The sequence below is a fragment of the Monodon monoceros genome, unplaced genomic scaffold, assembly GCF_005190385.1.
Source record: "Monodon monoceros isolate NGI ecotype Baffin Bay Population unplaced genomic scaffold, NGI_Narwhal_1 Super_Scaffold_15, whole genome shotgun sequence".
NCBI classification, from domain to species: Eukaryota; Metazoa; Chordata; class Mammalia; order Artiodactyla; family Monodontidae; genus Monodon; species Monodon monoceros.
Genome location: NW_021703771.1, coordinates 74,981,414 through 75,003,987, shown reverse-complemented (window position 1 = coordinate 75,003,987; position 22,574 = coordinate 74,981,414). Strand labels below are relative to the sequence as shown.

Genomic DNA, 22,574 nt, shown 5'->3' with positions numbered 1-22,574 from the left:
AGTATATAGATACCTTAAATACCCTGCTGTATCACAAGTGTGGTATTAAGAAATGGTTAAAGCCTTTGGATTTTCATTCTTAAGAAAATACCAACATCCATATGGTTATAAGCACCTCTCAAAGTCTTTTATTTAGTAATTTTTAAATCAGTCATATTCTCTGCTTTACTTTCTTCTTGGCTAGTCTCTTCTAGTAATTAGTGCAGCTTCTAGAAATGTGAACTCTGTTCTCTGTTACCTGGAGTAGAATATGATTAATCTAGAAAATGTGCTATTAAACATGTAAAGATGATACACAGGAAATACGTATACCCTCTTCATTTCTAACCCACCTTTATACTTATCTACTCATTTAGATTAACGGAACTAATGTTTTTCTAAATACATGTAGGTAATAAGGACTTTACTTCTTTTGAATCTGTTCAAATGAATGGGAACCTCTTTTCTTAGGCATATAAACAGATAAATGTGTCATGGTTCCAATGGCCCACGTGGCCTTACCCTGAGCATGGCTGATGACACAGCATTATCATAACGCATAAGCAGAACCCTTGTTTCTGGCATCGTTTTTCCAGTGCTGTTCTTATAACTTCTCGTCTAGTCTGCAGCTAGGCTTGCAGATTGGTTTGGGTTTTGGTTAGTAGCAGTTATTGCCTCTGAGGACCGTATGCTTTTCTCTAAATCTCACGTTCAGCTCTATTTCTTCTTTTCTTTTTAAACTGCATAATACACCTACTCTTTTGCTTCAGCCTCGTGTTTTGTGTTATAATGCTGCCATATATCCTTAAAGACTTCTTTTCTTCTTGGTGTGATTATCCTTCTACTCATGAGACAGTCAGAATTTTTGCATCTTGGTACCATACACACATGCGATCAGCTCCCGCTGAAGAGAATCTGAGAAGTCAGACTTCAGCCTATGACGAGCAACCAGCCCATCACAGCAGTTTCTAACTAATAAGAAATAGAGCTTACTTGTTGATATTTCAGGAGAAAAATTAAAAATGTTATAATTCAAGCTTTGTTCTAGTTCATTATTCCTTTTAGAATTGAGTATCAAAAGTCTGAGAGTTATCTCCTTTCTGTACAAAGTTAACTCAATATAAGTATATTTGGACATTTAAATGAGTAACGTTTATGAATAGGCTTAACTAAGATCTTTTTGTGTTGTCTTTTCATATGTCTTGGGTCATTGTGAATAATGTTTATCTTCTAAACTTCTGGATGGCTTTTTATAAGCTTGTGCAAATTCTTTGAAAATAAGAGAAAGAAGGAAGTGAGGGAGAGAGAGAAGGAGAGGAGAGAGGAAAAAAAGGATCATAATTATTCTTAAGAATAATATTTTTCCCCCAAACACAACAACACCTCCAGGTTGTTTTACTAGCTAGAAGTCCTTAGTGTAATATTTCTGCTGCAATGTTTAAATGTGCTCATTTATTACAGAAATAACAAGAACATTTGGGTGACCAATATTGCTTTTTATTTGTGTACTTCGTCTCCATCTGTGTTGTGTTGGAAATGCTTTGTATAACAAATTCCAGCACTGTGTAAATTTTTTAGCACTTGTATAAATTGTTACCAATTCCTTTTACTTTCCCATAAGATAATATTGTTTCTTCTGGAAACAGTTAAATTCCTACCCCTGTATATTATTTCTAAGAATGTGTGTTATATTTACAACCATTTTGAATTTCCTGTTACACATGTTAAGCCTTCCTGTTGCTTTCCTCCTTAGAATGATCTGAAGGTGCTGTTTGCATCACTGGCTGACCACAAGTACATCATTCTGCAGAAACTGGCAAATGTGTTTGAACAGCCTGTGGCAGAGCAAATAGAGGTATTTACAGCTGCCTTTTTCCATAAGAGCAAGTGCGATGAGTAGATCTGATTTACTATGAAATTCCACATATTCTTTGGAATATTAATGGCTTACTGTAGCATTTTTGTTTGTCGTCTATTTTGTTTTTAAGTACCAGGTTTACAGATTACATTGACTCTGTCACTTACTTCTGTGTGTAACCAGGAAATGTGAGAGAGGAAAAGGTGTTAGTGACAGATGCTGACCTGAAGGTGTTTGCCACCTAACAATGAGATTAGACATGAACCTCAGTGACACTCGACAGGGAGTCAGACCGTCCTGGTAGCATTACACATGAAGCACTATGGATGTTTAGAAGCTGGGAGATTACCTTCAGCGGTGGTAGGATTAGGGAAAATTTTGTAAAGGGAAATTCGAACTGGACTTGGAAGTTTGGACACACAGAGACTGGGAAGAAAGGTGTTCTAGTAAAAAGAACAGCAAGAACAAAGGCATAAATGTTAGACCATTCAGGGCACTTCGGGAGAAAAGCAAGTAATCCTGTTTGGCTGAACTGAACAATGAACAAAGGTGATTGAGGGGAAGTAGGGTTCAAAGAGAAAATTTGAAGCAACTTATAGAGCCTGTTGAATGTCAGAGAATTTGGACTTTGTTCTACAAATGAGTGGTCAACTTTATTGCTTGCGCACTTCATTGGTTAAAACAATAAGCACACATCACAAATATGTGTGTATTTACTTATTTATAAATTATAAGCAGGTACTGTGTTATAAAGCATACACACAACTGCAAATTAAAAATGCATGTGGTTGTATATAAAGGAAAGACATAGTGTTTCATTCTCACCGATCATCTTATACACTTTTGGGCGCTTTTGGGTGAGTACCTTGGAGACCACTGGCAGTGGAAAGTCACTAGGGATGTTTGGGGGTGAGGATAAGTGTCAGTGCCAACTCCTGCATCTGGTGCTTGACATGACAGCTCAGGAGGAGGGAGGCAATGGGAAGGATGTTACACAGAACATCCCATTTCATAAACTAAGTAATTATGAAAATGTGTGCTTTAATAGAATTGCATACCCTAGTTTCAGTAGACCTCTAATGGTTCTGTGGGTAGAGGCCATAGGGAATCACCTGAAATACAGACCACCTCAAATACTTCCCTATAGGATGAGATATCTAGATCTCTCTCCCTCTCTGACCATCTAAAACAGTTTGCAAAATTATATTTGAATATGTATCTTTCTGCATCCTGATTTCATCTGTTTTTTAACAGAGATCCCTCATTCTTCCCAAATTGAAAATCATTCTTCTGCGTCATAACTTCTACTTGAAAGGACCCCTTTTTATTTTTGGCTTATAATGTACCCAATCCCAAACAGAATTTGAGCAGCCATAAGAGTGCTTTGCCTTGAATTTCTAATGTGAAATTTAGGATATGTATGATCACAAGTAACACTTTTACTGACTATTGACCAATACAACCAATGTAAATTCCAGAGATAAAAATAAATTACTCCTGATTTCGCTGAATAAATGGAAAGCAACTCAAAAAGTGCTAATCCCATCCCTACCCTCCTTGGGTTAAAGAGGTAACAGTAGCAGAAGCATGGGGATATATTCATCTTTTGAGTCGTGTCATTCTGACCTAGAACAGACCTGTTGCCCCATAAGCCTGTTGCACAGCTGTCTTCTTCAGCCTCCCTTTACTACCGTTCTGAGAATTTCTTTCACTTCTCCCTTCTGCTGGGTCTTCTCTTTCCTGAGCTTCAGGTCTTTCTCTTTACTGTATTGCTTCCTTGTTTCCTTAGTGCACATCCTTACTAAGAAAGGATGCGTGCTACATATAGTTTTCAATGTTTTGCATGTCTGAAAATGTTCCAGTCATATGCTCACATACTACTCATAGCCTGGCTCTTTATAGAATTCTTGGTCAGTTCTTTATAGAGTTTGGAGGCTTTTGCTCCATTGTTTTCTAGCTTCCAGTGTTGGCTTGAGGAATTGAAAATTGTTCTAATTCCCGAAGGTCTCAGTGTTCTGAAATTTCACAGTGACATGCCTTGGGGATGGTCTGTTTCATCCACTGGGCTGGGGGCTCAGTGGGCTCTTTTGATCTGGCAGCTCTCATCTTTCTATTCTGGAACATTTTCTAAGAGTTATTTAAATAGTTTTCATCCCTCTATTTTATCTGTCTCCCTTTCTGAAACTCCTTTTAGGCAGATGCTGGATGTTCTGGTCCAATCCTAACTTTCTTATCGAGGGACATTTCTCTCTGTCTTTTTGCTCTGCTTTCTGGAAACTTCCTCAGTTTCAACTCTAAACTTTTCTGTTGACTTCTGCGTATCTGCTCTCATGCATTTAATCTTCTCAGAGACTGGGAGGTAGTATCCATTTTTGGGTAGTATCCTGTTCTTTTTTAAATAGATGCATTGTCTTTTATAATCTCTCTGGTATATTAGTGATTTGGGGGTTGAAAGGGTTTTGGAGGGACTTGGGGGGAGTTTTTTATTTGTTGGTTTTTCCTGTATAATCTATTCCCCTCCAGGTTGCTTTTAATTTGTTTGCCTATTTTGGTCTCTGTCTTTCATGTTAGAGGCTTTTCTCAGCTATATGGAAATGCTTTGTTGTCTCTTCACATTTAGGGTGAGAGACTGAATGGGAACCTCATGAATGGATGGGGCTTGACAATTTTGAGATTTATTGAAGGATGATCTGTGTGGGCTATTGGAGAATCCTCGTGTCAAACTTTTTAGGTCTTTTCTGTTGGTCTTTTCATATTCTCCCGCCCACCCCCTTCTGTCTGGAGAGTAGAAACAAGGCTTCAGCACTCTAGGAGACGTAGGGGATCCACATTCAGCATTCAGTGGGTGTTGTCACTTTATCCCCTTGTTTTCAGTCAAGGACTCAAGCCCACAACTGTGCCTGGTGCCCCTCAGTCCAGAGACATCTGTTTTACCTTCTTGAGAAAATGAACTTTCAGTCTTTCGCCAAGGAAGGGAAGAGCCAGTGTGGAATGCGGAAGGGGACCTGGGAATCGAAGTGCTCTCTAAGCAGCTTTCCACCAACCCTCCTTATGTAGCACCTGCCCCATGTTGCCCAGGGTTCCAGAGATTCCTGTCGCTTTAATTTGGTGATAAAGAAACGCTGCTAGCTCAGGATTCAGCTTTCTCAGATTTCCTAAGTCAATTCCCACGTATCCTTCTGATTTTCAGCTGGAAAATTTTGTTGGTATTACCCTCTTTTCTGTTTCCTTACCCTTGTAGATTTATGAAGGAAAAACACCCCAGAAAACAAGCAAACAAAATATTGGCAGTGGTTGTAGTGGGGACTCAGGAAAGAGAAAAGAAGACACGTGTGTTTCATCTGCCATTTGGAGTCCATATTCTTTTCATCCTTCAAGGGCAGCTGCGGTTGCTTTTCTTCCAAAAGCCTTCCTCGACTGCTCCAGGATTCACTGGTGTCTCCCTGCTCCGAAGTCCTCTAACAGGGACGAGCTGCAGCAAGCTTAGTACATAACTGTATTCAGCCTTGTTTCCTTTTCTTCTGTTTCCTCAGGCTTCCTAAGCAGACTGGAAGCTCCTTGAAGGCCAGGTTGATGCCTTGTCCTGCTTCTGTAGACCTCACCCTGGGAAGACAAGGCTCAGCGCTAGCTGTCACATTCATACTTGATTGCTTGCCCTCCCATTTCACAATGGAGTAAGCTCTCTCTGACCGTGCTGTAACATAGTTTCCTCTTTCCTCGCTGCATCTCGCTTCAAAGATGCTCAAAACCGCATTTCAGAAAACCAGAACACAATCCCCTAGAACATCTTAGGCAAATACCTTTTTCTAAAGACGTCCTAAAATCATGCTTCTTCTTCAGGGTGCTATTCACCATTTCCCTTTTTTGTTCAAGGAAGCCATTGTTCTCCCAACCCTCCATGCTAAGCCCTTCCAACCTCCTTACCTTTTTTTTTTTTAATTTATTTTTTTTAAAGATGTTGGGGGTAGGAGTTTATTAATTAATTTATTTATTTTTGCTGTGTTGGGTCTTCGTTTCTGTGTGAGGGCTTTCTCTAGTTGTGGCAAGCGGGGGCCACTCTTCATCGCGGTGCGCGGGCCTCTCACTTACCGCAGCCTCTCCCGTTGCGGAGCACAGGCTCTAGACGCGCAGGCTCAGTAGTTGTGGCTCACAGGCTTAGTAGCTCCGTGGCATGTGGGATCCTCCCAGACCAGGGCTCGAACCCGTGTCCCCTGCATTAGCAGGCAGATTCTCAACCACTGCACCACCAGGGAAGCCCCAACCTCCTTACCTTTAAAATATCTGATTTGTAGTATAATAAAGGGCCTTCTTCACTTTTCTGTTTAATAGGGGACCATCATTTTTATGTTGCATGGAAAATGTTTTAGGTGGAGAAGAGAGGAACAAATAAGGAGACACGATAATCATGCTTTGCATGGCAAATTGCTTATGGGAGTTTTAATAAAATGTCATAAATCTTATATAGGCAATACAGCAGGCTGAAGATGGGCTAAAGGAATTGGATGCGGGAATCACTGAGTTGAAAAGGCGTGGTGACAAGCTGCAGATTGAGCAGCCCTGGGTGCAAGAACTCTCCAAACTCCAGGTACAGTTTTCTTCCAATGGCATTCAGCTTCAATGGTACATCTTAACTGGAAGTCAAGAAAAAATTCTTTTCTCTGATTTTTCAGGCTTTCTCTATAAAATTCATGTCATTTAGGCCCAATTTTTCTTCCAAGTAACTCTTAGAACATTTTCTGAAACTTTTATCATATTTAGTACAATAAAATAAATTGACATATCTTGAGATTTACTACAGGGCAGTCTGTGTGCATTTGTTGGAGGACCCTTGTGTCAAATTTTTTAACTCTTTTCTTGTATTTTCTTGTATTCTCATGCTTTGAAGATTTTTCTGACATTATTATTCCGATGGCTAAGCATTATAGCATAGTTAGGTTGTGGCATATTATTTTCTACTGTAGAGAATTTAATAACTGGCAATCCTACCTAGAAAAGTTTAAAAAAGGCTACCTACCCTGTATTGTACTACACCCAAAAAAATTTTAAGGAAAAAATCCTTAAGCTAATACTTTCAGAAAGTGTATTTTCTCAAGTTCAAAATTATAGTTTATATTTCATACATGTTTGAATGGAAAAGAGACATTGTTTCAATTCCAGAGCAACAGCAAAAAATTAAAGGTAGCTGAAATCCAAACAGACTCCCTGGCATCTTTCAGGAGTAGAGAATTAACACTTTGGATTAGTGTTTTTCTAAATCTGGCACTTAGGCAAGAATCTGACCTCAGGTTGGTAGGACGATACTGGGATAGTAAACCAGCAAAGTGTAGCATCTGAAAGTCAACACAGTTAAGTTATATTAAGAAAAAATATGTGCGTGTGTCACGTTTTCTCTACATACACGCCTTATTACAGAACCATTGAGGGATTAATAGTATGAGTCCAATACGGGGTCACAAGTTCTTACTTTTGAGAAAATAAAATACCTCTTATTTTAAAAAGAACATTTTTATTGCAACGATCTCATTCCATTATCTAACATTTCATCATGTGATGAGCCCATGGCCCCGACTCTGTCCTTTTTAGACAGTTTTCCGACAGTACTTAAATGTCAGGTGTAAGAGTCAAGCGTCATAGCTGTAAATAGGCATTAAAGTTGATCTTTTCCAGATTGAGGCATTTGGGCCTGCTAAACCTTAATATAATACGTTCATCAGGTCCATACGGCTCAAATAAATTTTGTATTTGGTGTATCATCGTCCGCTAAAATGTCTTCCCTGCTTAAATAGTTATTTATTTACCCCACCACATTTGGCAAAAACATTGCCTTTTTAAGTTTTAAAGGCTTTCTGCTCCCATTAAACTCCTCTGTTTCTGTAGCTCTTTATTTAAGGAATAGTCCCAAATCTGATTATTACTTAGCAGACCAAATGTTGAGGATGCTCTATTCAGTTACTCTAAAATTAGAAAATTTGAGAGCATGACAAAACTTAAAACTACATTTTCTATGACATTTCCCTCAGCCACAAGAACAATTTTTCAGCGGTTTAACCCCACGGAAACTATTGACATCCTGTGAGCACAGGTGTTAAACGTACCTCATGAAGAGGTAGGTTTGAATTGAGCGTGAGTATCTGTCTGTTTCTTAGGACATGTACGATGAGCTGATGATGACCACTGGCTCCCGGCGGGGCGGCCTGAACCAGAATCTTGCACTGAAGGGTCAGTATGAAAGGGCCCTGCAAGATCTGGCTGACCTGCTGGAGACCGGACGCGAGAAGATGGCAGGAGACCAGAAAATTATCGTGTCTTCCAAAGAAGACATCCAACAACTACTTGACAAACATAAGGTAAAAAAAAAAAAAAACAGAGAGAAAGAAAATGTAGTTTTGAAAGCACGTTCTCACTCACTGACATATATTTAGTAAAACCTAACATCATCAATCGTTTATGAGTTTCTACTCATATAAGTTACTCTTTAAAATGGTCAACAAATGTATATTCAAGCCCACTGGCAGTCAATAGCACAGAAAAATTAGAGAGTATATATTCCTGTAATTCTGTAAGTGAACAAAGAATACCAACCATACCAGTAATTTTAATGATCACTGTCAGCCATGCTTTCTCCTTCGTAAACTGCAGTGGACAGGAAACCCAGGGACTCTCTTCAAAGGAGCCCAGCTTCATTCTTAACTCTGCCCTTTTCCTTTGCATCCCTCACGCCCATGTGTTCATCTAGTCCTAGGTGTTCTCTCTGCTTTCCCTTGTCCTGGCTGAGAACTCCCCACTCTGCTCTGGGAATGCAGAGCTGCCCACTCAGCTCTGGACTGGCTTTATGTCTGTTACATGCATCACTTTGCTCTTCTGGTCCTTAAGTACATGCGCCTCTGGTTACCGTGGGCCTCAGGAGTTTCTTCCTGGGGACAGCAAGTGCTTTTCCTATATAACCAGACTTGGGAAGCCTGAGAGTGTTCCATCAGTGTGTACCGTAACCAAGTTCAGGTTAGACACTGCTCCTTAGTGAAGGAATGCCTGTTTAATGCACACACACACACACACACACACACACACACAAATTGCATTATTAGTAATATTACAAAAATAACAGTTTTGCCAGTTCAGAGACTCAACCTCCCAGATAGTGGAAATTTCTTATGAGGAAACTTTAAAGATTCCCTAAGATTACAGACGATTATCATTCTACCATCACGTAGCTCTTTGGTGGCTTATAAAGGTAGATTTGGGGGTGGGGGTGGGGGGCGGCGTGGAGAATTGTACTTGTTGCTACTTTTCCCAGAGGTTTTTGTCCAAAACTTTGTGATTTATTAAAGCCTTATCATTTGGCTTTGAAAACTTTGCTTTAAAGTTCACAGCTGGTTTTTCTCAAATCTTTGACCATAGCAATAAAATATCATCCTGAGTTATTCCAGAGGGGAAACTGGGATCAATGAGTATAAATAACAGAGAAATAAAGCTCAGTAGATGAAGAACTCTAAAAGGAGTAGGCTGCCATTGAACACACCCCCTCCTGGCCATGAGAAGTCCATCCAAGGCTGTCAGGGGGAGACGGGGTTGTAATAGGAATATCGGCTTTCTGTGAACGTTGGGCTAAATGACTTCCAAGTTCTCTTCCAGCTTTAAGATTCTATGATATAGTAATTGTCAGTTGAAGATAATGGTTCTAGCTTCTCCTGACCGGACCATTTTCTGAGGGAGAGCTCTGTGTGACCCTGGGCATGTTGCATTAGACTGAGTAGCGCAGAGTCTGTAAAGTGGGAAATAAAACTACCTATCTTAAGGGGTTGTTAGGAGGATTCAACGAGTTAGTTGCCGAAGTGTTCATAGGGCACCTGGCACGTAGTGTTAGCTGGCACTCAGTGTTAGCTGATGTTAACGATCCCTGGTCCTTTAGTTTCATCCGTGGTGCTGGGAACAGGAAATGGGATTACCTTCTCCCCATCTTCTGGGGATTTTTATATATAGAAAGTAATATTTTAAAACACATTTGTAGGGTTGTGCAAGGCCTGCAGTTCTGCTGTGCGTAGGTATGTTCTGAGGGAAATTTAAAAATATGAATGCCAATTGGTGTGTGTCCAGCTGTGCTTGGCCATGAGTATTAAGTACAGAAGAGTAGAGCTCAAGCCCAGCCCTGGAGGAAGAAAAATTGTGAATGTGTCAAGTGAGGACATTGCAGGAGGTAGAGGGCAGGCAGAGGCTGAAGGTGGGGAGCGGCCTCTCATGTGTCCCAGGGACAAAGGAGGCCAGTGTCTGTGGTGGAGGAAGCAAGTGTCCACCCAGATGGTACCAGGAGGAGTGGAGAGGGCGGACGAGTGTGTCAGCAGCAGCTCGCTTCTGAAGGGCTCTGTTCTGGGGACAGAGTATCTGCAGTACAGCACAATGTAGGTGCTTTGAGTGGGCGCCAGGAGAGGCCAGTTAGGAGGCTGGACCCCCATCCCACCCCACCCCACCCCCGTCTCTGCAGGAAGCGGTGAGTGCCTAGGTAAGTGGAGGCCAGCAGGGGAGGACCACTATCACCCATATATTAGCCAAGTTCCATCAGCTTCCAGGTTTGAAGCAATTTTTATTGTAAGGTAGTAAATGAATGAGTTGCTGACCTCTTTCTATCTGAAAAATTGCAGGAGTACTTTCAGGGCCTGGAATCTCATATGATCTTGACTGAAACACTCTTCAGGAAGGTTATCAGCTTTGCGGTCTTACGGGAAACTCAGTTCCACACAGACCTGATGGAGCAGGCTTCGGCTGTGCTCAAAGGGGCTCACAAGAGGGGTGTGGAGTTGGAGTACATTCTCGAGGTGAGCCCCTGATGCCGCCCCACCCCTACAGCACACTCCCTACTGCACAGCAGACCCCTCAGGCAAGACACCTTCGTTCCTGCGATTTGCCTCCTATGACCTCAGAGGTGTCTCAGAGTCAGCATCACGTGTTGCCTGTGCCCCTGGTGTTTCCTGTCCACGTTTAGGTAAAGCCTGTGCCTTACTGTGAGTTCAGCTAGATGAATACCAGTTTCAGACTGGGCATGACGATATTTGGGATCTCGTTAGTTGGACTGAAAGACTGCTGACTTTTGCTATACATTATTGAAAAAGACTTCACATGATTAAAAAAAGATTTTCCGATTTTAAATAGAATAAAAATCACAATTTTATTTTTTTTTGGCCACGCTGTGCAGCTTGTGGGATCTTAGTTCCCCGACCAGGGATTGAACCCGTGCCCCCTGCAGTGGAAGCACAGAGTCCTAGCCACTGGTCCACCAGGGAATTCCCTAAAAATTATAATCTTAGGATAAGTGATTTGGTATTTCTCCTTAGTAGAATGTCTATACTATATATTCATATTTCTTAAATGTCTGTGTGGGTTTTTTAAATTTGCAAATGTAATGTATTTAGTTCACTTACTTTGGAAAGTAAACACACCCGTCCCTTTCACTGCGGTAAAGGATGAGACTGTGAATTTCAGCTGCCTGCTGTGTTCCAGGTGTGCTGCATACGTTATTCTCTATAATCCTCACAATGGACAAGATATTATTATCCCCATTTTTTTTTAATGTTGAAAATGAGGGAGGTCAGAGAAGCGTAGTAACTTGCCCCGGTCATACAGCTAGTTAGTTGCAGAAGTGAAAGCCCGTTCACAGTGCTTTTCGAGGTCACCATCTGATGACTTGCTTCAAAGCTGTCTTTCTCTTGCCAAAGCAAACTCCCAACGCAGGCATCTCCGACGTGTCTTTAAAGAGACTGTCAGGTGCATATTTGCACACGAAGAGGACTACTCTTCCTTAATGAGGATGTTTAGCTCACAGACTGATGCTGTGTTTCTAGACATGGTCCCATCTGGATGAGAACCAGCGGGAGCTTAGCAGGCAGCTGGAGGTGGTGGAGACCAGCATCCCGACTGTGGGTTTGGTGGAGGAGAGCGAAGACAGGCTTATCGACCGGATAACACTCTACCAGGTCAGCGTCTAAATGACAACTTGGTGTAAAAAGTTGCCACAGTTCCTTTGGAAGCTTTCCCATGGTTTTAACAGCATCTAAACAAACTTGCAATCTAATATTTTATTAAGTACTTTCAGTATTTGTTTCGTGATATAACATAGAAAGGTCTTTCTTTTTTTTTAATGAAAGCCCCTTTTGAAAATTTAGCCTCCACCAAGCGTTTTCTGCTTCTTATGCTGAAGTCATACTATCCTGAAATAATTACAGTTTGTTGTTTTTTAATAGAGCACTAAAAAGCCTTTTTTTTTCTTATTTTTGAGAGAGCTCTTTTTGAAAACTTAGCCTCCACCAGGCATTATTTTGTGTTGGCGTCACACTATTCTTGAAATAATTACACTTTGACGGTTTTAAGTGCACCTAAAGTTATATTCTTAGATATAGATGAAAAGTCTCAAAGCTTCTAATGAAACTTGGGTGCCAATAGTTGAAATTTGACTAAAAGGTAATGGGAACATTATGGAGAACTTATCATCTTTAGGGGAGAAAAATTGCATTATCTCAACTTTTGACCCAGTATTTTCAATCATTTTAGCATTTGAAATCCAGCCTTAATGAATACCAGCCCAAATTATATCAGGTACTAGATGATGGGAAACGACTTCTGATATCTGTTAGCTGCTCAGATCTAGAAAGCCAGCTAAATCAACTTGGAGAACACTGGTTAAATGACACCAACAAAGTGTCTAAGGAACTTCACAGATTGGAAACAATATTGAAACACTGGACCAGGTAATACAGTGACTCTTTTGCAGATTTTTACATTAGTGCTGCAGGGTATTTATAAGGCTGTTGGGTACCTGAGTTGACAAAGATGTGGTCCCTCTAGGAACTTATCACAGAGTTTGGAAAATAAAGACAAGCACAAACCTTCCAGTTGGACCTTGTATAATTGTATAAACATGTACTCAAAAATGTGGCGGGGAGGCAGGCATTATGCAATACCTCTTACCTTTGAGCTGTTGTCTCCCCTGCCTACTGACTGTACATGGGTGGTCAAGTAAATCTTAGAAGGAGAGAAAGAAGAGAAAGTTTGTTTTGAGAAGGTAAAGGTTTTCTTGAGGGCAATGGGAGGTATTCAAGAGAGGTGGCGGGGGGTGATTTTACATAGTGAAATCCTTATTTTTATGCCACCTTTATTTCTAAGAACTTTGAATAACAATCATGTAATAATTTTTTTTTAAATTTATTTATTTATTTTATTTTGTTTCTTTATTTTTGGCTGCATTGGGTCTTTGTTGCTGTGCGCGGGCTTTCTCTAATTGTGGTGAGCGGGGACTACTCTTCATTGTGGTGTGCAGGCTTCTCACTGCGGTGGCTTCCCTTGTTGCAGAACATGGGCTCTAGGGTGCACAGGCTTCAGTAATTGTGGCACGTGAGCTCAGTAGTTGTGGCTCGCAGGCTCTAGAGCACAGGCTCAGTAGTTGTGGCACACAAGCTTAGTTGCTCCGCAGCACGTGGGATCTTCCCGGACTAGGGCTCGAACCCATGTCCCCTGCATTGACAAGCAGATTCTTAACCACTGTGCCGCCTGGGAAGCCCAATCATGAAATATTTTCTAAATAGCCTCCATGTGAAGGAGTAGGAGAAAGATATTTTTATTTGCAACTTAGAGATGGGAAAGCTGAAACTCAGAGAGACTGACTTGCTTAAGGTATGAATATTAAGAGAAGGGAATTTGAGAGTGTCAACCCAGGGCATTATTCTCCCAAATCTGTTGTGTCTCCTTTTTTTTTTTTTTTGCGGTACGCGGGCCTCTCACTGCTGTGGCCTCTCCCGTTGCGGAGCACAGGCTCCGGATGCGCAGGCTCAGCGGCCATGGCTCACGGGCCCAGCTGCTCCGCGGCATGTGGGATCTTCCCGGACCGGGGCACGAACCCGTGTCCCCTGCATCGGCAGGCGGGCTCTCAACCACTGCGCCACCAGGGAAGCCCTGTGTCTCCTTTTAAAATTAGCATTGGTGACTAACACAGGTTAGCACAAAGTCAGAATTGGATGTTTACTTAATAGGCTTATTACTGTCCTTACAGATATCAAAGTGAATCTGCAGATCTCATCCACTGGTTACAGTCTGCAAAAGACAGGCTAGAATTTTGGACTCAACAATCTGTGACAGTTCCTCAAGAACTGGAAATGGTCCGTGATCATCTGAACGCTTTTCTGGTAAGCTCAAGAATCTAAAGCATTTGATTCAGTTTTATTGTTTTCAGGCCTGACTTACAGGTGAAAAGGGCATCAGTTGTCAATGGATGTACTTAGGAAATCAAGCTATAGAGAATTTGTCAGTGTTCACTCTGTGTGTTCAATAATTATGCAAAATAGTAGGGTTCAACATTGCCTCTTTAAAGCAGTGTTTAAGTAATGTTGGCCTTCATTTGGGGCAAGGGTGCGTTGCTTTTGTTTTCCTCCAGAGTGTTTAATATCACCACTCCCCTTCAAGATGTAAAGAAAACTTGTTTATGTAATAAAGTAGTCTGCTTTCTTAAATGAAGGGTCTGGCTACTCAATCCTGATTTGAACATTGCTGCTTCTTTTAGGAGTTTTCCAAAGAGGTGGATGCCAAATCTACCTTGAAATCGTCTGTTCTGAGCACTGGAAATCAGCTTCTTAGACTAAAGAAAGTGGACACAGCTGCCCTGCGTTCTGAGCTGTCACACATTGATGGCCAGTGGACTGACCTGCTGACAAATATTCCAGCCGTACAGGAAAAGCTCCACCAGGTACAGAAACAATCATCGGATTAATTGGTCATAATTGGTGTAAGCAGTATTAGATGGAAAAGTACATTGACCTGCTTTTGCTCACAAACTTAAATCAGCTTTGTCTTGGACGTCTCGCCTTTTATGTCTTCCATTGTATTGCATATTAACACTATCATATATAAAATAGATAACTAATGAGGACCTACTGTATAGCACAGGAAACTCTACTCAGTACTCTGTAGTGACCTATATGGGAAAAGAATCTAAAACAGAGTGGATATGTGTATATGTACAACTGAGTCACTTTGCTGTTCAACAGAAAGTAACACAACATTGTAAATCAACTATACTCTAATTAAAAAAAAAAAATAGTGAACGGTTCTACAAATGCCCTATCTATAAATTCCCTGTCTTCCGAGGGCTTCTTTATCATGTGTGTGTGTGTGTTTTAGAATCCTTGTCTGTCCATGTTTAAATTCTTTGTTTTCTCATAAATAAAATATGGGTAACTATACCTGTCTCATAAAGCGGGTAGTTATGAAGATTTAATAATAATAATATATGTAAAAGACCTATAACCTTACCTACAATAGAGCTGACATTCAACAATTAGGGGAAGAGAAGTAAGTAGCTCTCTTATCTGGAAATTATGCTTCTCTCCCCTGAACTCCCAGATATTTTATCTCTATCTCTCTTAGGCATTCATCACTGTGTACAAGGTGTAAAGATGTGTTTCATATAAATGTCTTATCCCTTCTAATCAGCAGCTGTACATTTCTAGAGGGCAGGAAACATCTCACATTAACTTGTATCTCTTTCTGCCCACATAGCAGTCCATAAATATTTTAAATGATTGCTTTTGTTCCTCTCAGTCATTACAAGCATTTGCATAAATGTATGATATGTTAAGGAAGATTCAGGATTCTAAGTATGTTTTAGTGAAAGACTGAGGAAATTGGCTATGCTCTTTGGAATAAACATGAGAGCGCCAAAAATCTAGAAAATGATAGTCTGTAGTGTGGTGGTAACATTCCTGAGTCATAATAGAGATTTTACAAGACAATTAATAAAATACATCTGTTGAATGTTTTGTAGTTACGTCTTTTTTATACTCATAAAACTAGCTATAAAATAAGAATAATATTTTCGTCCTGCTGGTGTTTTGATTAATTAGGTAGTGTTTATGCAATGTTTATAGTATTCGATGTCAAGTGAACATAAGAGGACTATTATTGTTCAGTGTTTGCCTGATGTTTAATTTCAAGCTTCTAACAAGGTTAATATCCAAAAATGTCATTAAGAAGTGTTATCTCTGTTGGTACTTTAGTAGGAATTAATAGAGTTTTAGGTTAACAGGAATTGAGTTTGAATTTTAACACTTGCGACTTCTTCTATCTGACATGGGCAGCTGCAAATGGATAAGCTGCCTTCTCGCCGTGCCATTTCTGAAGTCATGGCTTGGATTTCTCTCATGGAAAATGTTATTCAAATGGATGAAGAGAGTATTAAAAACTCCATCGGTTACAAGGCAATTCATGAATACCTTCAGAAATATAAGGTAATTAAACATTTTTGTTTGTTTGTTTTTAGCTTTGCATACTTTAGGACTGTTTTATTTGAAGAAACTCAAAAACACAAGTTATGGAAATCAGGTCTGAAAGTATATGTTTCATATATAGTGACCGGGTAGGTCTACTATAGTAAGAAAACTGCTTCCCTAGTTATAGGCGTAGGAAAGTTGTCCAGTATTAGGAATAATTTTGAATAAGATTCTGTGTCATTTTAAGAAATCATAAAACTAAATACTATAATTTGTAAATATTTTATAGTGAGATTATATAATTTGCCCAGTTCTACTTTCCTACCTAAAAAAAAATGTATATTCAATATATCTATAAATTCAAATCTTTACAAGCTCAAATTCAATATATTTATACATTCAAAATGTATAAATTCAATTTATATTCAGTATATTGATATATTATATATATTCAACTTCTGAAGATAATGGGTTATGTTAATACATACCGATTGTGCCATTTGGACTCAATCACACAAGTGATAATATTAATCTTAAGGTTACTTAAGGCTTTCCAACTCCTGGTAAAATATAAGACATTTATACATATAAGCTTGTTTTCTTGTTTTCGCCTTTCCCTTTTTAGGGTTTTAAGATCGACATTAACTGTAAACAGCTGACTGTCGATTTTGTGAACCAGTCTGTGCTACAGATCAGTAGTCAGGACGTGGAAAGTAAACGCAGCGATAAGACTGATTTTGCTGAGCAACTTGGAGCAATGAATAAAAGCTGGCAAATCCTGCAGGGTCTCGTCACTGAGAAGGTGAGCCAAGTGCTCTCTGCTGTCCATGGTTCATGAAAACGCCAGGAACAGGTACACTCTGTAAAGAAAACTCATCCCACGGATAGTATGGCTACACTGGGCACACAACTGCTTCCGAAGACGCTGGCCCCTGAAGGCTCTAACAGTTCTTCAGCCCTGTTCATTATTTTGTCTATGTACCCACTGCTCTTTGAATATTTCATATTGTTTTACTTTATTAAAGATGCCTCTTAATGTCTTTTTCCTTTGCCTCAAGTTGACTTAAGTTCTTTACTCGTTTACCAGTAATGGTCATTGATTTATACTTTTTAACATTCATTTTTAATCATATATACAGTGGACTGTCTTTTAAGAATTCTTAATCTGGAGGAAATAGTGACCTGCCAGTAATTTGATTCTAAAATAAAATTGCAAATTTCATTTCATTATGTTTGTTCAGATTCAGCTGTTGGAAGGCTTATTGGAATCTTGGTCAGAATATGAAAATAACGTACAATGTCTGAAAACTTGGTTTGAAACCCAGGAAAAGAGACTAAAGCAACAAGAGCGAATTGGAGATCAGGCTTCGGTTCAGAACGCGCTGAAAGACTGTCAGGTAACTGGTCCAGGTGGCTGACAGGTGCCGCTACACAATTTCATTGTGTACACCGAAGAAATTTGTGGGTCCTGAGAATTGAGGATTCAGTATGGAAAAATGCTGCATTTGGTAACAAATTTCTCTGATTATGTGATTTATAGAGTTTTTCTAACTGTTAGGTTTTTTTCACCTTTTTTTGTTTGTTTTTTGGTTTTTTGTGTGTGTGTGTAGTACGTGGGCCTCTCACTGTTGTGGCCTCTCCCGTTGCGGAGCACAGGCTCCGGACACGCAGGCGCAGCGGCCATGGCTCACGGGACTAGCCGCTCCACGGCATGTGGGATCTTCCCAGACCGGGGCATGAACCCGTGTCCCCTGCATTGGCAGGCAGACTCTCAACCATTGCGCCACCAGGGAAGCCCTCACCTGTTTTTATAAATTTGAATTTATGAGTTTTCAGATACACTTGTACGTAGAGAATCCTTCTATACTGATCATCAGATTTAATAATTATCAAGATTTTGACATACTTGCCTGCATTATTTCTTTTCTTTGTAAAGATTTTACAGTGAATCCCAGACATCATGTCATTTTCTTTTTTAATTGGCTGTAAATGCATGAGTTTATTTCTGGAAGCTAAGTTCCATTCCATTGATCTATATGTCTGTCATTATGCCAGTACCATACTGTGTTTGTTGTTGTTGTTGTTTTTAAATAGATCTTTACTGGAGTATAATTCCTTCACGATACTGTGTTAGTGTCTGTTGTACAGCAAAGTGAATCAGCCATATGCATATATATGTCCCCATATCCCCTCCCTCTTCAGCCTCCCTCCCACCCTCCCTATCCCACCCCTCTAGGTGGACACAAAGCACCGAGCTGATCTCCCTGTGCTATGCAGCTGCTTCCCACTAGCTATTTTACATTCGGTAGTGTATATATGTCGATGCTACTCTCACTTCGCCCCAGATTGCCCCTCCCACCCCGTGTCCTCAAGTCCATTCTCGATGTCTCCCTCTTTATTCCTGCTGTGCAACTAGGTTCATCAGTACCTTTTTTTTTTTTAGATTCCATATATATGCGTTAGCATATGGTATTTGTTTTTCTCTTTCTGACTTACTTCTAGGTCCATCCACCTCACTACAAATAACTCAATTTATGGCTGAGTAATATTCCATTGTATATATGTGCCACATCTTCTTTATCCGTTCATCTGTTGATGGACACTTAGGTTGCTTCCACGTCCTGCCTATTGTAAATAGTGCTGCAATGAACATTGTGGTACATGACACTTTTTGAATTATGGTTTTCTCAGGGTATATGCCCAGTAGTGGGATTGCTGCATTGTATGGTAGTTCTATTTTTAGTTTTTTAAGGAAACTCCGTACTGTTTTCCATAGTGGTTGTATCAATTTACATTCCCACCAACAGTGCAGGAGGTTTCCCTTTCCACCACACCCTTTCCAGCATTTATTGTTTCTAGATTATTTGATAATGGCCATTCTGACTGGTGTGAGGTGATACCTCATCGTAGTTTGGATTTGCATTTCTCTAATGATTAGTGATGTTGAGCATATTCTCATGTGCCTCTTGGCCATCTGTATGTCTTCTTTGGGGAAATGTCTATTTAGGTCTTCTGCCCATTTTTTAACTGGAGTTTTCTTTTTATATGATAGCTCCATGAGCTATTTGTGTATTTTGGAGGTTAATCCTTTGTCTGTTGTTTCATTTGCAAATATTTTCTCCCATTCTGAGGGTTGTCTTTTTGTCTTGTTTATGGTTTTCTTTGCTGTGCAAAAGCTTTTAAGTTTAATTATGTCCCATTTGTTTATTTTTGTTTTTATTTCCATTTCTCTAGGAGGTGGGTCAAAAAAGATCTTGCTGTGGTTTATGTCAAAGAGTGTTTTTCCTATGTTTTCCTCTAAGAGTTTTGTAGTGTCTGGACTTACGTTTAAGTCTTTAATCCTTTTGGAGTTTATTTTTGTGTGTGGTGTTAGGTAGTGTCCTATTTTCATTCTTTTACATGTAGCTGTCCAGTTTTCGGAGAACCACTTATTGAAGAGGCTGTCTTTTCTCCATTGTATGTTCTTGCCTCCTTTGTCATAAATTAGGTGCCCATATGTGCGTGGGTTTATCTCTGGGCATTCTATCCTGTACCATTGATCTATATTTCTGTTTTTGTGCCAGTACCATACTGTCTTGATTACTGTAGTTTTGTGGTATAGTTTGAAGTCAGGGAGCCTGATTCCTCCAACTCTGTTTTTCTTTCTCAAGATTGCTTTGGCTATTTGGGGTCTTTTGTGTTTCCATACTAGTTGTAAAATTTTTTGTTCTAATTCTGTGAAGAATGCCATATGTAGTTTGATAGGGATTGCACTGAATCTGTAGATTGCTTTGGTTAGTATAGTCATTTTCACAATATTGATTCTTCCAATCGAAGAACATGGTATACTTCTCCATCTGTTTATGTCATCTCTGATTTCTTTCATTAGTGTTTTATAGTTTTCTGAGTACAAGTGTTTTGCCTCCTTAGGCAGGTTTATTCCTAGGTGTTGTATTCATATTTTTGTTGCAATAGTAAATGAGAGCATTTCCTTAATTTCTCTTTCTGATTTTTCGTTGTTGGTGTATATGAATGCCAGAGATTTCTGTGCATTAATTTTGTATCCTGCAACGTTACCAAATTCATTGATTAGTTCTAGTAGTTTTCTGGTGGCATCTTTAGGATCTTCTATGTATAGTATCATGTCATCTGGAAAGAGTGACAGTTTTACTTCTTTTTTTCCAATTTGTATTCCATTTATTTCTTTTTCTTCTCTGATTGCCATGGCTAGGACTTCCAAAACTATGTTGAATAGGAGTGGCGAGAGTGGACATCCTTGTCTTGTTTCTGATCTTAGTAGAAATGCCTTCAGTTTTTCACCATTGAGAATGATGCTTGCTGTGGGTTTGTCATATATGACCTTTATTATGTTGAGGTAGGTTCTCTCTATACCCATTTTCTGGAGAGTCTTTATCATAAATAGGTATTGAATTTTGTCAGACGCTTTTTCTGCATCTATTGAGATGATCATATGGTTTTTATTCCTTAATTTGTTAATGTGGTGTATCACATTGATTGATTTGCATATATTGAAGAATCCTTGAATCCCTGGGATAAATCCCACTTGATCATGGTGTATGATCCTTTTAATGTGCTGTTGGATTCTGTTTGCTAGTATTTTGTTCAGGATTTTTGCATCTATGTTCATCAGTGATATTGGTCTATAATTTTCTTTTTTTGTGATATATTTTTCTGGTTTTGGTATCAGGGTGATGGTGGCCTTGTAGAATGAATTTGGGAGTGTTTCTCCCTCTGCAACTTTTTGGAAGAGTTTGAAAAGAATCAGTGTTAGCTCTTCTCTGAATGTTTGATAGAATTTGCCTGTGAAGCCATCTGGTCCTGGACTTTTGTTTGTTGGAAGATTTTTAATTGCACTTTCAATTTCATTGCTTGTGATAGGTCTGTTTATATTTTCTAATTCTTCCTTGTTCAGTCTTGGAAAATTGTACCTTTCCAAGAATTTGTCCATTTCTTCATGGTTGTGCATTTTATTGGCATATAGTTGTTTGTAGTAGTCTCTTATAATCCTTTGTATTTCTGCAGTGTTGGTTGTGATTTCTCCTTTTTCATTTCTAATTTTATTGATTTTCATCCTCTCCCTTTTTTTCTTGATGAGTCTGGCTAAGGGTTTATCAATTTTGTTTATCTTCTCAAAGAACCAGATTTTAGTTTTATTGATCTTTGCTACTGTTTTCCTCATTTCAATTTCATTTATTTCTGCTCTGATCTTTATGATTTCTTTCCTTCTCTTGACTTTGGGTTTTCTTTGTTCTTCTTTCTCTATTTGTTTTAAATGTAGGGTTAGATTGTTTATTTGATATTTTTCTTGTTTCTTGAGGTGAGATTGAATTCCTATTAAACTTCCCTCTTAGAACTGCTTTTCTGCATCCTATAGGTTTTGGGTCATCATGTTTTCATTGTCATTTGTCTCTAGGTATTTTTTGATTTCATCTTTGATTTCTTCAGTGATCTCTTGGTTATTTAATAGCACACTGTTTAGCCTCCATGTATTTGTGTTTTTCACAGTTTTTTCCTGTAATTGATTTCCAGTCTCATAGCATTGTGGTCAGAAAAGATGCTTGATACAATTTCAATTTTCTTAAATTTTCTGAGGCTTGATTTGTGACCCAAGATGTGATCTGTCCTGGAGAATGTTCCATGTGAACTTGAGAAGAAAGTGTATTCTGCCACTTTTGGGTGGATTGTTCTATAAATATCAATTAAATCTATCTGGTCTGTTGTGTTATTTAAAGCTTGTGTTTCCTTATTTATTTTCTGTTTGGATGATCTGTCCATTGGTGTAAGTGGGGTGTTAAAGTCGCCTACTCTTATTGTGTTACTGTTGATTTCTCCTTTCATGGTTGTTAGCATTTGCCTTATGTATTGAGGTGCTCCTATGTTGGGTACATAAACATTTATAATTGTTATATCTTCTTGGATTGATCCTTTGATCATTATGTAGTGTCCCTCCTTATCTCTTGTAACAGTCTTTATTTTAAAGTCTAGTTTATCTGATATGAGTGTTGCTACTCCAGCTTGCTTTTGATATTCCATTTCCATGGAATATCTTTTTTCCATCCTTTCACTTTTGGTCTGTATGTGTCCCTAGGTCTGACATGGGTATCTTGTAGACAGCATATATATGGGTCTTGTTTTTGTATCCTTTCAGGCCTTTTTTTTATGTCTTTTGGTTGGGGCATTTAATCCATTTACATTCAAGGTTATTATTTTTATTTATTTATTTATTTTTGCGGTATGCGGGCCTCTCACTGTTGTGGCCTCTCCCCTTTGCGGAGCACAGGCTCTGGATGCGCAGGCTCAGCGGCCATGGCTCACGGGCCCAGCCGCTCCGCGGCATGTGGGATCTTCCCAGACCAGGGCACGAACCCGCATCCCCTGCATCGGCAGGCGGACTCTCAACCACTGTGCCACCAGGGAAGCCCCAAGGTTATTATTGATATGTATGTTCCTATTACCATTTTCTTAATTGTTTTGGGTTTGTTTTTGTGAGT

General features: G+C 39.5%; 1 protein-coding gene across 19 annotated transcripts in view; it reads left to right on the top strand.

Moving 5' to 3' along the window:
* Positions 1–22,574, top strand: part of SYNE1 (spectrin repeat containing nuclear envelope protein 1) — a 453,644-nt gene that overhangs the window by 325,264 nt on the left and 105,806 nt on the right. For all 19 annotated transcript variants that reach the window (XM_029223419.1, XM_029223418.1, XM_029223413.1 and 16 more), the window contains 11 exons: positions 1,733–1,834; positions 6,303–6,422; positions 7,984–8,184; positions 10,474–10,647; positions 11,671–11,802; positions 12,377–12,573; positions 13,872–14,004; positions 14,379–14,561; positions 15,952–16,101; positions 16,709–16,885; positions 17,325–17,480. In XM_029223419.1, the coding sequence (XP_029079252.1) occupies positions 1,733–1,834; positions 6,303–6,422; positions 7,984–8,184; positions 10,474–10,647; positions 11,671–11,802; positions 12,377–12,573; positions 13,872–14,004; positions 14,379–14,561; positions 15,952–16,101; positions 16,709–16,885; positions 17,325–17,480 (1,725 nt within the window). The remainder of the gene's footprint in view (positions 1–1,732; positions 1,835–6,302; positions 6,423–7,983; positions 8,185–10,473; positions 10,648–11,670; positions 11,803–12,376; positions 12,574–13,871; positions 14,005–14,378; positions 14,562–15,951; positions 16,102–16,708; positions 16,886–17,324; positions 17,481–22,574) is intronic.